The sequence below is a fragment of the Rhagoletis zephyria genome, unplaced genomic scaffold (assembly GCF_001687245.7).
Source record: "Rhagoletis zephyria isolate East Lansing unplaced genomic scaffold, Rhagoletis_zephyria_1.1 Rzeph_scaffold_00112, whole genome shotgun sequence".
NCBI lineage: Eukaryota > Metazoa > Arthropoda > Insecta > Diptera > Tephritidae > Rhagoletis > Rhagoletis zephyria.
This window is the reverse complement of record NW_016157196.1, coordinates 456,338-473,069: the sequence shown is the minus strand read 5'-3', so window position 1 is coordinate 473,069 and position 16,732 is coordinate 456,338. Positions and strand designations below refer to the sequence as shown.

General features: G+C 35.1%; 1 protein-coding gene across 2 annotated transcripts in view; it reads right to left on the bottom strand.

Moving 5' to 3' along the window:
• Positions 1-1,757: 1,757 nt before the first annotated feature.
• Positions 1,758-16,732, bottom strand: part of Fkbp14 (peptidyl-prolyl cis-trans isomerase Fkb14) — a 48,586-nt gene continuing 33,611 nt past the window's right edge. Inside the window, exons 3-5 of one of the 2 annotated variants that reach the window (XM_017634179.1) lie at positions 8,605-8,693; positions 8,294-8,493; positions 1,758-2,607 (exon numbers count right to left, since the gene is read on the bottom strand). In XM_017634179.1, coding sequence (XP_017489668.1) covers positions 2,428-2,607; positions 8,294-8,493; positions 8,605-8,693 — 469 coding nt within the window. In that variant the 3' untranslated portion in view covers positions 1,758-2,427. The remainder of the gene's footprint in view (positions 2,608-8,293; positions 8,494-8,604; positions 8,694-16,732) is intronic. The other variant, XM_017634186.1, reaches the window with a different exon arrangement.

Genomic DNA, 16,732 nt, shown 5'->3' with positions numbered 1-16,732 from the left:
AAAAGCATTGAAAAGTGCTTTTCCCATATGTTCAGTGTCATCTCGGCGTCTGTTACTAGATTCCTATCTTCATTTCTGGACGATAGCAAGCAGCAACCTCTTTCGCAGCTTTGCGAAGATATTGGGCGATGAAGACTTGCTTTTTTACCTAAGTAGAATTGATAGTCGATATCGAAATTTCTCGTCCGTAATGAGGTAGCAATTCTCGACGGACCTAGAACTTCTTTTTGATCTCAGCATCCACGGCTTTAGTAGTGAGGAAACCTCTTTGATTTCCACAAAACCGATATTCTCTCGACAGTTGGTTCTATATACAGCTTCCACGACCGAGGGCTGAATGTAACTTGGTGCAGATCGGCGAAACTTTCAAACGCTTCAAAATTATCATTGCTGCGGATGTAATTCCGGGTTCTTCGAACGCGGGAACTCTGCTTATGACTAAGAATCCCTTTGTCTATCCGGTTTTTACAACTACTTTACTTTTCTCCTTAGCTCGACTGAGTGTTTCAAACACTCATAGGGTGTATCGAGAAGGGGGGAGTGAGTCAAATGTCCGAAATGGTGAGAAATCTTGTGGATTAAGGGTTTTAACAGAAACAAGTAATAATAAAAAAGCGTTTAAGACAAGCTTTTCTAAGTGATAAGTAAAAAAGAAGAAAAATCGACCCCCGTCCCACCTGACGACTAAATTTTTTATGAAGGTATTTCTATCCGTTTAGGTAATCATGCCTATTACGGTATCCGACGGATCTAATCCGATTCGCCCTGTTTTAACAGGAGAGTGCAGGATTAGATTCGCGTATCCCAGTGATGCCATTCGCACATAATCCTTTTTACTAGCTTGTTATGACAACGAGAATCGGACTAGACCGGTTCGGATGGCATCCGTCGGATACTGCAACAGGTATGAATATATGTTGTAAATATGAGACAAATTGGACCATAAATACGAGTTTTCCAAATATCTCGACTCCTGCGGCACCTATCGGGAAATATTTTTTGTGTGGAGTTATTTCCATTCATGTAGGTAATACACATTCCAAATATTTGCCATATCGGACCATAAATACGGGGTTTTCAAATATATCGTCACCGGGGCCACCAAGCCGATTAATTAATTTATAAAAAAAAAAACTAAACGATTTATGACAAAATATTATGTCAGATGACGGTTAGTTTTATATGAAAAAATGCGCTATAAATTGAGATAAAAGAAGTAAACTTTATTACCAAATAAAAGCTATTCTGTCGATGACTGATTCCCCACGCCATTATCTTTGTAAAGGAACTCTTTTTTTTTGTAAACTCACTTTATTTCTCTCTTTATTGTATCTAATACAATACTTGCTATAAAAAATTGCTTACATTATACATACAACTAAATTACCGTCACAAGCATTTTCGTACATAAGTATGTATGTATGTACAATAAAAAGTACAATTTAACAATATATTTAAGTTTGCATACATGCGAGAGAATATCAAAAAAATAAAAAAAAAAATAGAAACGTAAATACACAAATTTATTAAATTAAAATGCTAAGGCCTTCTTGACTATGAACAGCGAATGATAAAAAAAAATGAAACATTCTGGCTGCATTTCTTTATTCATTCTGAACGTTTGGAATAAACTTTTTTGTTTACTTATTCTTTAGAACGTTCCTGATGATATGTTAACGTATATTTCAAACGCATTCTGTTTATTCCGGCTGTGAAATGGGATTATCCGGAATGTATAAAGAAACGCAGCCTCTTTATGTAGTAGGGCTGGGAGTTATGTCCGGATAATTCTAATCGGATAAGAACCGCATATTCGGAAAACAAAATTAACGGATATTAACCGCATAACCAAATAGAATGAATATTTACCCGATAACCGGATTTTATCTGTTTAAATGAATGTCGGAGTATACGGGTATCCGAATACACGGATAGTCGCAGCCCTAGTATGTTGCTAAATAGAAGTTCACACTCATTGCATTCAACAACAATTTTTCTGTCATACGAGTAATTGAGTGAGGATGAAAAAACGGATTGTTAAACAAAACATGGTGCAGAGAAAACTGTTACAAAATTTAAAAATTTACAAAATTTCGCACTTTTTTCATTTAATAGTTTTAATCATTCGTCTTCTTTTGATACACAATTTATGCATGCAAAAATACGAGGCAACTCTGTCTTCATTTGCCTACAAATTATTGATTTTTTTTTTTTGACAAAATTCAAATAATGAATTCACATATCTATGTATATATGTATGTATAGTGTACATGTGTGACTTTGTGTGTTTGTGTGTGTGTGTTTGTATTTTTGCGATTGTATGAGTGTGCGTTGAAGTGAGATTGGCTCGCTTCAGCTACCCCTTTAGCATAACTATTCTTATTGCAATTTGGCAGCTCTGCCAACACCCTCTCAGCCGCCTTTGACTTAGAGTTCGTCGTGCTTGGGACCGGAGAACTCGTCGTGCGAGATGAAACCGTTCTTATCTTTGTCCTCGTGTTGGAAGATCTCCTCGACAAGTTTGTCGTTCTCCTTGAGCATATTCTTTAATTCCTCGGAGTCTTGACCCTCGACGGCAGTCATTTGTTTTTTAAGGTATTCGCTGACCTGCAAGAGTGGAAAGAAAGGGACATTAATTTTATGATTTTTTGCATTCATAAGCAATTTGTGCAAAACAAGTAACAATGTTAGGTAAAACATGCAAATTGGGGAAATTTGTTAGGGGCTAAAGACAAATGCCCAGGAAATAGATGATTTTTTCTATAAAAAAAAGAGATTAAATATAAATAATATGCATTACATATGTATGTACATATGTACATGAATATACAGTGGAGGCCACATACTTGGTGAATCTACTTCTTTACAAGTTTTTACCATTTATTTTTTTTTACAAAAATATAGCTCATTCCACAACGAAAACATTGTAACTCAAAATTTCAAACATTGTGCCAGATTTATAAAAATTTGCAAAATTTCAAAAAATCGTTACCGAAGTTCAAACATTTTAACTATGTTACTAGAAAAAATTTTAACCGGCTAAGAATGCACGTTTACTTGAGATTTCTGTTTTTGCTGACGGTGCAGTGTTTCGACTATATGGAGGCAGGTAGAAAAAAGTCATGGTGACAGTTGATAAAAAAAACCTGTTGGACTTAGAGAGGGAAAAGTAAAAGTCATAAATACCAAATTTTACATTATTTACTCACCCCCCTTCTTCACGAACGATACATTTCCAAAAAAATACGGGAATGGATGCGATACCGACTAATCCGTTTAGTTGCCTTTGGCGATTAACCCATTAAAGAAAGTATTTCTTTTTCAACTGTAATCAATTACTTAAATGTCGTGGAATATTCAGGTGAAGGTATTTATCATTTATTTGGTACTTTCCTATTTTTTGACCAAAAAAATGACTTTGTAATGTAGATGCTAAAGATTATTAGTAAAAAAAAGTGTGAGTACCGGTCCGTCAGGTCTTGAAATTAGACGAATGTTTTAGAGAATTTTATGCAGTTTTCGAATATATAATTTGATCTTTGCGCGCGACTTTGCAAATATATATAATTTTTAATTTTCTTAATTTTTGATTTTCAGCTTATTTTTGCAAAATTTCGCGAAAAGCATTTTTCGAAGAATGAAAAAATTCTCACCAAATATTGGGGAAAAAGCGAGTATTTACACCTAAGTCATTTTATAGTATAACCTTTCTTTTCTGAGAGTGGAAAGCAGTAAACAAAAATTAACCAAAATTCCATCACATTTAATGACTGGGCCCACATTTTTTGTGAGTTTTCGACGTTATACTGATCCAATCTTGTCCATATTTTATATTTAGGTTTTTCTAATAAAATATAGTTTAAAAACTAAATTTCATCGAAATTGGATGAAATTTAATGTTTCCGCCCACAAGAGTAGAGGGAGTGGCAATTATTCCATCTGTACAAAATTTCATAATTCCATATTTCTAAGTAAAACTAGAGCACATGTCAAGTTTCAGTGAAATCGGTGCAGGTGTACAATTATTTCCACCTGCCTCCATTGCTCATTTTCTCCCATATAAAAAAATTTAGAAAATGTGGAAAGTTCTCAAAAATCCATGCAAATTATTAGCCGCTTGAAACTTAAATTATACTTAAATTGAATAAATTGAAATTCTCATTATAAAGTTTAAAATTTTGATGATTATTTTTTTGAAATTTGATGAAGTTTTGTAAACCTGTTACGAGGTTTAAGACTTTGGCTTACATAGTTTTCGTTGTGGTATAAACTAAATGCTTCATTTCATGTTTGTGAAAAAGTAAATAAAGAAAAAATAAATGGTCAAAACTTTTAAAGAAGTAGTGATCATAATTATTTGGCCACCACTGTTGTATCGCTAGCTTAGAGTAAAAAATTACTAAAACCTCCTTTTCATGAAAGTATACATAAAGATGTAGGAAACAAGAAATATTAAAAATGTATCGTTTCAATTGTTTGAATAGTATTTTTTTTATGTGCAACCGAAGCACGGGGGCAGACAAATCCAAGTCAACGGCTAATGAGCGACACCGAGAGAAAAGGAGGCGAACCGATGTGAATACATAGGACTTAAGAGGAAAATCTGGTAAGTGAGATCAGGAGTAGAGATGGGAACGGGACTAAATATTTAATACCGAACCTGCCCAACCCGAAACTAAATTTTAAAGTCCCGAGCCCGCCCATCCCGATGGTTTTCAGAATTGTACCGCGGATTCCGCGGGTCCCGAAATCTATCACTAAGAAAAATGCCCATGTTTCAAATTAATTAAAAAAAAAAAAAATAATGAGAGATCTGGCATCTTCCGATTACTTTGCGTTGTTGTTCCTTATCGTCTCAATAAAACATAAAAACTGCATATTTCATACATCGTTTTTAAGGAAGATTTTCTGAGTTTGCAGTTTTATCGGCAGTGTCGGGAAAGGATTTTGGTCCCGTCCCGCCCGCCAAACTTTTAGAGGCCTTCCCGATACCGCCCATCCTGGCCAATTTAAAATCAGTACCGTGGTCCAAGGTATAATTTAACCTGCTGATGTTTTTTAATATTAAATTAATCGGTTTTGTTTAATTATGTCCAAATATTTTTTTTTAAAAACATCTATTCTTTTGAAGGCTACAGTTTTTTGGTCGAATGTGAAGTTTTATTTCCGGGAAAAACATCTGGCATCACTGGTGGTAATACCCGTGGCGCTTTTGATGATTGTATTGGGACGATGCTAACGTTCTCCCACTCGACCGAGACGAAAGGAGAACAGCAATGGTGCAGTTTGAATAAAAATATGACCCCGGAGTCGAAGGCGGGTTCGAAGATACATATTTTAAGAGCAATTTGGTCTCTTAAATATATGCCCGAAGGTTAGAATCTTATTTTAGTTTGCGCTATCCACAAGAAGAAACGAAACTTAATATTGCATATAAGGTCCTATCGACGATAAGGTGTGAATGTTTGAATCCGCTCATAAACCAACTTAGCGGACTTAGAGGCAATGCGCTGAAGAAAAATCTAGGAAGGCAACCTAAACGTGTGCAAGTCCGCCTTAAGAAAAAATGAGGACTTAAATCAAGGATGGTGCACTGAGGTGGTCTGCCCAATTTAGTTCTATGGAGTCACAGTTTTGATGGACTATTCAAAGATGTCCTGTGATAAGGGAAAAGTTTATCAACGTGCTGAAAGTGGCGTGCTACTTATTAGTGGATCGATGCGCTTTGCAACAACTAAACCATTTGAATCCGTAGACCTTTACAATTAACTACGGGCGGGCAAAGGCGAGATCTGGAAAATCTTGCGACACCAGGTTCGGTAAGGTAAGGTCAGGTAAGTGCGAAGCAAAGTGCCATAAATACCTGGTGTGACAAAAAAAAAGAAGAACTGAAGAACAAAATTGTGGCCTGGTTCGATACATACAATGCCTGGGCTGCATAACGAAATGCCTCGGGCGCATTTTTACCTAGAATTCCCACTGCTTAGGCTGGCTGTGACAATCTTGACTGGTCATGGCTTAATAGTGATACAAGCCGGCAGAATTGGCATTGCTGCGAGACGACAGCAAATCAAGAGCTTTGAACACTTTTCCTGTTACTGCACAGCCTTTACTAAACTGATACGATGCTTTTTTCACGTATTTCACAGTTAAGCCTGCCGAATATCTGCAAAGTCTATGTAATTAGTCATATTTCTAGCTGTACAATTGGCATCAACTACGATACAAAAATCGAAAGCAAAAAATCGAAATACTTTCTTAGCATAAGTTTAATAGGGCTATTCGCGATTCGGTGCATAAGAGCTGACAAATTTATACAATTGCAGAAATATGCCATGGATTGTGAGCGACCTTTATTAAACTATCATGGTAAAACTTTTTTAATCAGTTGATAGAAATGTCAACCAGAGTTGCAATGCATAGCACTTTCATGCTATGGATTTTCGGTATTGCAAATTTGTCAAGCCATGACAAATGCAAATGCGTGTATTTTGTTTGTGTATTGTAAATAATTTGCAATACAAATTTGCAATGCAATGATGCTAGGCCATTTGCACCGGATCGCGAATAGCCCTAATGATTTTTGGCGTGCTTTTATTTACTGACATTAGGCTGGAACGAACTGAGATCTGAGTACTCGAAAGGAGTACCTGAGGCAATGAACTTTGGAAAAAAGTTGCCTACTCGAGACAAGAACATAGATATATCTTGCTTTATGATCCGACTGTAAATACCGAAGATATAACGAAAAATATTAAAGGGCGATCCCTACGTTCGGCCAAACATGAGGGGGGTGTTCGGGGTGAATTGTTTTTCCGGTATGGTCAACTTTTGCATCGGCCTCTATGAAATACCGACATCTTCTTACTGTACAAGGAATCGTGTGGCGTATTTGTTACATATCGACTGCTGAGTGAAGATCGACCTATCTCGGCAGCCAATTCTAAAACGCCCTATCTCAAAATTTGGTTGAAGAACGCCATATTTTAGAATTCGTTTCGAAAACGCCCTATCTCAGCTGCCGATTCAAAAATGCCCTATATCAGCACATTTTCGAACGCCCTATATCACTACAAAAGTGGCATGTTAATCTGCTTGTTTTGGTACTAAAACTTTAAGATTTTAACTGAAGGTGTACGGGGGTGGTCCCAGAAGTACCCGATCTAACAAAGAAAACACAAAAATTTTGGTGGAAAAATATATTTATTTTTCAACATAATCTCCATTCAGCTCTATACACTTTTCCCAGCGATGGTCAATGAGTTCGAAACCCTTTTTATAATAAGAACTGTCTTGCTCCTCAAAATAGCCATCATTTCATAGACATCATTTCTTCATCGTTAGAAAATCTTTGACCACGGAGCCATTTTTTGAAGTTGGATCTTCGGATAATGTTGTCATTTGTCCATTTTAACAAATTCATTGAAAACGTTCACTACTGACGGCTGCCAAGCATATACTAAACAACGTGGCGTCTTCAAACTTGACACATATACTTTATAGATTGTGTACTTTTTAGCACAGTGATATTTTTCAAACAACTACCGCCATCTCTAGGTTAGGCCGGGTAATTTTGGGACCACCCCCATGTTTCAATGTATCCTACCAAAATCTGTGAAAAACGCAGTGTCGCAAAAAGTGTTGATTAGGGCTAGGGACCGCAAATAACAGTTATATTTTTTTTTTTAAGTCACCTTGGCCAAATGTTTGCTATCAAATGAAAGAGGACGGAAGTAGCTTTTAAACAGAAATAGCGAACGAAGGTTACCACCTCTATTTCAATATATTTTTTTATAATTTAATACAAAAGAAATTTATATACCTGACCTCTTCTTTGGTAATTAGATAACATTTCTTATTGAAATACTTTCCAATAGGTGGCTTTCCTCGTTTAGACATTTCAGGTTTAAAGCTATTTAAGTCCTCTGTTAGTTTCGGTCCCTGGTTAGGGCATATGTGAATTAAGGTAACGATATGTCATATTACTTCTCAAACTCTTCGCCTTCTTCAAAGAATCTGTGTACAATAACTTCGCTTTTTGTCTAAATTAAGTAGCCAAACATTAGACCACTTTCCTGAATGTTCTAAACCTCATCTCAATTTTTTAGAAAAGTTGACGAATTATTATAAATATTGGTATATGTACATACAACTAAAACCTTTAAATTAAGGGAGAAATTTATAAAAACACATGCAACAAATCATCAACACCACCATCACCAGTTCCAATAGAGCGTTTAAATAACGTCTTATAACGTAAGTAATTACGTGGTGAAGAAAGTGCGATCCATACATAAACGTTTACCTCATCACGGCTCAGTTGTTTGTCGGCGTTCTCATCGATTTCCTTGAAAACATTGGTTGGTGGTGGCGTATTTCCAATATTGATCAATTCAACGTCGAAGAGAAGTGTAGCCTTTGGTGGAATAACATTGCCAGCACCACGATCACCATAACCCAACTCGGGTGGGATGACCAATTTACGTTTTTCACCTTAAAAAAGAAGAAGACAAAAAAACAAATTTAGGAACAGATTCGAGGGGAGAACATTTTAAGTATGTGCGTACAGTGTGTGTTTATAAACAAATTAAGTTGACTACTTACCGACACACATGTCCAATAAGCCTTGATCCCAGCCCTTTATCACTTGGCCAGCACCAATTTGGAATGTGAAGGGTTGATCGCGATCGAAGCTGTAATGAAAAAGATACTTAAATGGCTTAGATTTTGTGATTTTAGAAGCGGTAATTGTTTCTAGCTACTGTTACTTTAAAGCAAATAAAATAAGTATTCGAAAAATTTTATAAGCGTATTTTATGTTTCCATAGCACCTTAAAGGAAATTTTTGCATTAATATGGATTTCCGGTGCTACAACCCATGAAGCAATTCATCATCAGGTATATCATGAAATTTATGATGTGTGAGAAAAATGAAATACCCAAATTATGTATGTACATATGTTCGTACATTTGTTTGGCTCTTTCCACATGTGTTTTAAGAAAATGACAAAACGCCTCCAACAGGCAACATCTTTAAGAAGTCGGCTACGCGAATAGCGCAGCGTGGATAACCAACTGGCAACAAACCCAGGCCGCAATAGTAAAAACGCGTCACGGCGAAATAAAACAGCTATTTTTTGCCAAGTTAGCGACACCAACAGCGGTTTTGTGTATTATCAGCGAAGGTGCATATTTGATAATAATTGAGTGCGATACACTCTATCAAACGACAATATAAACAGGATAACAGCAATGCAGCAAAGGAAAAAAATCGTAGCTACACACAAACACACCTACCTATAGCCAAGGTTTGGCGCTAATAAAAAATTTAAGAGCAATGCGCGACAGGGAACAACTCGAAACCATCGTTCAAAATAGCAGTCAGCCAACAAGAGTCATCAAAGTGGTCCGGAGTGAGGCAATCGTGTGTCTTCTCAAGGAGGTTGGCCTGTTGTTTGTTGTTGTTGTTGCCTGTTTCGCAGTTATAGCTTCTTAAGAATTTATGGAAAACAAACGCCATTGCGGTGCCCCAGCAGCTGAGTAAATACATACATAAATAAATATGGCGAATAGAAGATGCTAGCTGCTGGTGGGTGTGTGAAGAGCTTAAATTGACATAATTTTCAGTTTTTAGCGGAAAAATTGCGAATTAAGCGCGATATGTTTGCCCGGGAGCGATTTAAAAGATTTCAATGATTAACTGAAACATCCTACATCCCCAACAGTATAGTTACCATCTTCCCCATACTGATGTGAATAATAAAAAATATACAATTTCCTTGGAGGACACTTGGAGATGATAAAAGAGGCGACATTTTTTTCTATCGCCAATTAGAAAATGACATGCTGCATCGCACATGTACATATGTATTTATGTAGTTTATAAAAAAATTATGCAAATTTAAAAAAACATGTAAGACAACAAAAAAGCACACAGCAATAAAACTTCTAAAAACAACAATTTGTAGCTTGCTGCATGTTGGCAATGTTGTGCAAACTCTTGTTCCTTTTTTATTGCAACTGTGACAAGCAGCAAAGTTGAAAAAAACTTTATTTTGACAAATTAAAACTAAACCGGCGGGAATGCACGTAAACAACAACAATGGAGAAAGTAAGTAAATAAAAAATTATCATTCAAGAGTGTATTGCTTAAAAGCAGTAGAGGGTACTTATTTAACGGGAGCGGTACTAAGAGATAACTGCGTAAACTGTCAATAATAGGTGGAACTAAGAAGAGCACTTTAAATGGAAATAAATACATTTACACACAAACAGGACAAAATTTTAGTTCGAAGTCATGAGCATACTAGGATAAGCCTTAGGCAGTGGCGTTATTTTTGTGACCCCAACTGTCTCTGTGTAGACGCTGTTTGTCTCTTGCCTCGCAGTGAGTCAGCTTCTGTTGGCACTTACTTGCGAGGAGTTGTTGAGCTTGGCTTTCTACCGTTTGAAGTGCTGCTGGTTTGGGGCTATATGCTGGTGCTGACTGCCGGACCACTGCTTCGTCTAGCTGCCTTCAGATCTTCGTACTGAGCTTTGTTGCGGTGCGAGCTAGCTGATTAATCCTACGAAATTGCTTTTTATGAACTTTCGTGTCTTTATTTCATCTAGCCTTCAATGGTTTTTATTATTTTAAATACAACCAGAATTAAACCAATTACGTAACCGGTCGGCTCAAAAACCCCTTTTTGGAATAGTAGTTTTAAAATGGCAGCACTGTAGTTCTAAATAAATGACAATCTTTGAGAAACTCATTGTCAGCCAATAGCGGCAATCATGAAGGGAGACGTTTTAACTATTTTTTATTTAAATGAATACATATTCCAGCTATTGTCATAAATTAATTAAATACATACTAAAGGAAGTTTTGCTTCATTTGTTTATTCAAAATAAAATTTAAGCATTTAGGCAAAAATATTTGTACCATCAAGCGCCCTCAAAGTTTCGCCGAATCATCTTTGCTGCATCACTGGGGACAGCTAAGTCGAATATGATTATCACGTGATGTCCAGAGGCGCTGTGTGACTATCACCGTTACGCTACTAGAGTGCTATGTACCTACATACATACGTCTGTACTTGAACCTCTAGCCGCAACGTGACTGCGACAGCTACTTGCGACACTTCCCGCAGCTAAAGTACGCTCAATTTTTCGCTTGCTTGCTGTTCTTGTTGTTATGTTCGCCCTTGTTGCAGAAGAGATCTTAAATATTTTATTTAGCTCTCTTGGGCTTTGTAACAATTCAAAAATATTGTATTTGAATTTTGCATAGAACTTGGTGGCACAATTGTGTGTGCTTTTTTTTTTATTGTGCCTGTGTTTGGACTCGCAGTTGTGTGTGCGTGTGCAGCGCGCCTGAGTGTATGCCTCCCACGGTGATGCAGCTTTAACGTCAAGTGGCACATTATCCACTAAAATGCCGCGAAATTGTGGCAAAGGAGTGTCGCAATGATCCTTCGTGTAGTAAGGAGGGAAAAGGCTCTAAAGGCAGGGCGACTTTTTTCTTGTTTGCTTGCAAATCTCTCGATGGAAAACAAGAAAATAACACAAAGTACGAGCTTACAGCTACAATTTCACCTTTGTTTGACGTTTTGCTTATTTGAGTGTTTTGCTTTTTAAACAACTCTAAAAACAAGTGGATTTTGCAATGTAAAAAGGAGTTGGAGGTGTCTGGATCACCGTGTGAATTTTTATTGCATGATTCGCTGTGAATTGCATGTACATAAAGTACTATGTATGTATGTACGTAGGTATATATGTGTGCACATATGTATGGATATGTGTAGTATTTTTTGTTATGGCAGCAGTGAAACGAATCGTTCGCTTATTTTAAGTCATAGCGTAAAATTTATGTTTCACAAGGAAGTGTATCATCAGCGAAGCGTCTTCGCATATTTGTGGTGTATCTGTCTGCTATTCTTGTGTGATTCTCGCGCGTGGTATATGTGTAAGCGTAAGTAGATGGTACCTACTTTATTTTTACTGCAAATTCAAATATGTTTACAAATACAAACAAGTGTTTCACTTGCTGCCCTCTCTACCTTTCTACTCAATATCATCAGCCGGGGTTAGATGCCGACTTTAAAGCCTCCACTGATCCCCATAGATTTATGGTTCACGCAACGATAATTGTTATTTTCGCGACGTGATGTTAGCACTTGAATAAAATGTCAATTGATAGGTGTGAATCAACGCAGTAATGCCAACGCTTTGAGGGAAGGCTTGCAGTTTACATAAATAAAATTCAGAAGTGGAAACAAATTTGCATTAAATATAGCCATTTAGTTTATCAAATGATAGGTGTGACCAGTAAATAAGTGGGAAAGAGAGGATGAAAAACGTTAAAAAAAAAAACATTTTAGTACATGCATATATATACAAAGCTACACTTACATATATATACATATGTACATACAGTACGAACAAAAGTATTGACACAGAGAGTTTTTGGAAACATGTATGTACTGTGACTCAAACAAACGACCACGTGTTGATTTTTTTTTAATATTCGTGGTGTTTTTCGAGCTACATTTTTTTGTTATTTTTCTATAAAAAGACCGTCCAAGATTTAACCAAAAACTTATACCACAGTTTCAAACTTTATACAAAATTTAGGAAAATTCAGCAAATTTTCATCAAAATTTCAGCTTTTCTGATTCGTAAGAATATTTTTGGGTGCAGAATTTTAGAGCCCATACAATTTTACTCTAATGAAGTGCCAGTTTCAACCGACTTAAAAATCGCATTGATCGTTGGGATTTTTTTTTAGACTGCTTTTGCGTTTTTGTTTTATATAAGAAGAGCAATTAAAAAAAAACTGGCGTTGATCTTTGGAAATTTTGTTGCTAACGGTTTCTCGCATTTAATTTCATAAGATGTCCGTGCTGATATGGAAAACAGTGCAAAAATGCGTCTCAAAAAAACTCATAAAAAAAAAACAATCAACGGGATTTTTAAACCGGTTGAAACTTGCTTTTCATTGGACTAAAATTGTATGGGCTAAAAAACTGCATACCCAAAAATGTTCTAAAGAATCAGATTAAAAAGTTGAAATTTTTATGAAAATTTGTTAAATTTTCCAAAATTTTGTGTAAAGTATGAAACTGTGAGTGTGTTTTTGGTTAAAGCTTGGACGGTATTTTTATAGAAAAATAACAAAAAAAAACATACCTCAAAAAACACTACGAATATTTAAAAAAAATCAGCACGTGTTCATTTGTTTGAGTCACTGTATATGCAAAATTTTTTATTACGATTTCTTTTCGCTAAATTTTTATATAAATATAGTTCATACTACAACAAAAAACATAAATATAAAATGTATAAACTTTGTGCAAAACTCAGGAAAGTTCAATAAATTTGGATACTCAAGGTATTTTTATAGAAAAATAACAAAAAATATAGCTCAAAAAACATTACGAATATTAAAAAAATCAACACGTGGCCATTTGTTTGAATCACTGGATATGCAAAATTTTTTATTACAATTTCTTTTTGTTAATTTTTTATATAAATATATGTAGTTCATACTACAACGAAAAACCTAAATATAAAATGTATAAACTTTGTGCAAAACTCAGGAAAGTTCAATAAATTTGGATACTCATTTGCAACTTTCTAATTATATATTTTTTCACGCAGTTTCTTCCATAAAATTATGTCCAAAATTGTTTTTTGTATGGAAGAAAATAATATTACCTTCCACCAAAAAAATTTCCAAAAATCAACGCGATCTTTTAGCAACTTTGAACTTGCTCTACTAAAATCGAATGGGTTAGAAAACTGCATACTTAGATTTTTCAAAAAAATCTGAATATAACGTTTGCAAATTAGAATACAAATTTATAGAATTTTCCTGAGTCTTATGCAAAGTTTACAGATTTTATTTTTGTGTTTTGTGTGTACTATATTTTTGTAAAAAATTAACGAAAAAAAAAATTATAATAAGAAACTTTGCATACAATGCGAAAAACTGTCTGTGCCAAAACTTTCGTTCGTCACTGTATATGCATACAAATGTGTGCACATAAACTGTCTGAAAAAAGCATAGTTTAAAGTGTTGAAAAATGCGAAATTAATCCTTCTCTTTGTTCACTCAATTCAAGGTCAAGTATCATCGGACTGTATGCGAAAAAAGTGTATACAATCGCCAATCCTTTCTGTTCTTTTATTGCAGCTGTAATAGTTGTTTGCAACGCTTTTAATTGGATTTAAAATTTTAATTTGCGGACAATTATCAGATCTGCAAGCCATTAATGGGCGCTTAATAGCTGACTATTTGAATGGTTAAATGTTCACACGGTCACGCATACATGCATATGTACATACAAACTCTTGCAAATAGACAAAGTAGTGCTGATTTCAATTGATTCCAAGCTGTGTGAGTTCCCAAACCATACGACTCCTGCTTGACCTAGCTTCTCTTCCGATTCGTCGTGAGCGTCTTGATATTGTCACACTGCCTCCGAATAGCAGAAAATTTTTTGTTATAAAATTCTTTATCGGTGACTGCGGGTCATAACAATGCCAATGACAATTGTCATTACTAGCGCACTACTTAAGACAATAATCATGCAATACGTTTTTTCATTGGCGTTAAAAATAAAAAATATGTCTAAAAATATGCATTCAATCATTTATGGGTTTATGGAAATTGCTATCCTAAATTTCCATTGCCGAAAATCCCTAAACGTATAAAGGGGTGTGTCTAGAAAACATCGATTTACCCGTCTCTCATACCGCCATGTTTGGCCCAAATTTCCGTTGTATTTTAATAATTTATCTATTGTTGCATATTTTTAGGAACATCTTTTTTCAATGCAGTCAATTATGGAAACGAAAATTCCGCGTAGCAATTTCCATAGCGGCAATTTTTCAATCAAGTTGAAACATATTTAAGTTTCAAAAAATCTGTAAACTACATTCAACATGTGATATCTATGTATTTTAGGTTACCGGCTTTATATGTATGTTCAGGATTATCTAAGAGTTTTTTAGTAATGGCTACAGACACGTGCGGAGTCGTTTGCGTGAATAGTATATCTTAAGGGCCAGTTGGGCCAACTAACATACAAATGGTATGCATATGTACATATGTATGTATAGGCTCACATATTAAATGCATGGTATATATGTACATTACACTGCATCACTCCCCATACAAAAAAAAACCGGTACGGTTTTCCCATTGGAATTATAAAATGTATTATATTTTAAGACTTGAGCCAAAATATTTCGGAAAAGATATTAAGACTTACGTGAGCTAGACCGATTTGGAAATACCTCCAAAAATAGAATTTTTTGTGAATAAAAATAGTTTTTTTTTTTTTGGAAAAAATCACCTCAGATGCCAAAACAGTTTAAGCTTAAACAATTTTCATAAAAATATTAAAAAAAATTGTTCAACGAGATCATAATAATGAGATTTTTGATGTCGTTTTTGAAATTTTTTTTTAAGTTTGGTTGAATAACTCAGCCAAAATTTTACCCATTTAGACTTGTTTGGTAGCATGGCAAAGGTATTTTCACTTGCAAAGAAAAATAAAGGGTGAGAAAATACTTTTCCAATGATACCTCTTATGTCTAAATCGGTAAAACTTTGGCTGAGTTATTCAAGTTTTTCTTAAATCTATATTTGAAAAATGATTAAAAAACAGCATCGAAAATCTCATTATTACGATTTTATGCAAATTTTTAAGCTTAAACCGTTTTGTCATTTGAGGGGATTTTTTCAAAAAATCTTTAAGAAACAATTTTTATTCATAAAAAACTCCATTCTTGGAGGTGTTTTCAAATCGGTCCAGCTCACTTAAATCTTAATATTTTTCCGATATATTTTCGTGGAAGTAATCCCGGCGAAAAGACCGCAACTTTTTTTTGGTGATGAAGTCTAATGTTCATATGTACGTACGCATTTCGTGAACGCATCCTGCCACGCATTATCATAAAGTCAATGGAGGTTAACCCAACATTACGAGTACTTTATTCGCTTTCGCCCTGCCGCCGCAATCATTTTTCGGTATTTTTCTCTGCTTGACTGCATGGAATTTTATTTTTTGTTTAAATTTGCACCTAAATATTTGATAAGCTTCGATTTCGTTGTTGAAAAAAAAAACCAATTGCAAAAATTTACAAAAATATACTACGGTAAATGGAGCAGAAGAACCCAACAAACTGAATTGTGGTGGAATGTGAAATTTTTTATTCATTGCGGCAACAACAAAATGATACTGGAAGGATTTGGTGCAAAAGTGGACGGAGCAGAGAGTCATGTGTTCCAACAATAAATGTAAATGTAAACAAACTCAACCCGTTGCTCATTAAATATGCGACAGAACGGCGCTCATTGCCACTGTCATTGCGTCAAACAGGTATGATATTCGTATGGATATACAAATGTGCAGACATATGGGGCGTTCCAGCCTAATTCGGACATCTTTTAGCTTGGGCATCGCCACTTTTTTTCATAATTTTCTATGTTACCATACAAATTGGAAGAGGCCTCCCTGGTTTTCATCAACTTTTTTGTCAAGCCGTTTTCGAGATATTGATTAAAACAAAAAAGATTTCTTTGTTTTAAATGGAAATTTCTCCATTACAATTCAGTATTTCTATATTTTTGTTTAATGCATTTGATTTGACGCAGTCATAGTTATTGGCCTTCAGATGTACAAAATTTCTTAGTTTTATTAATTTAAAAATTCGAAGAAAATAAATAAATACATAATACGGC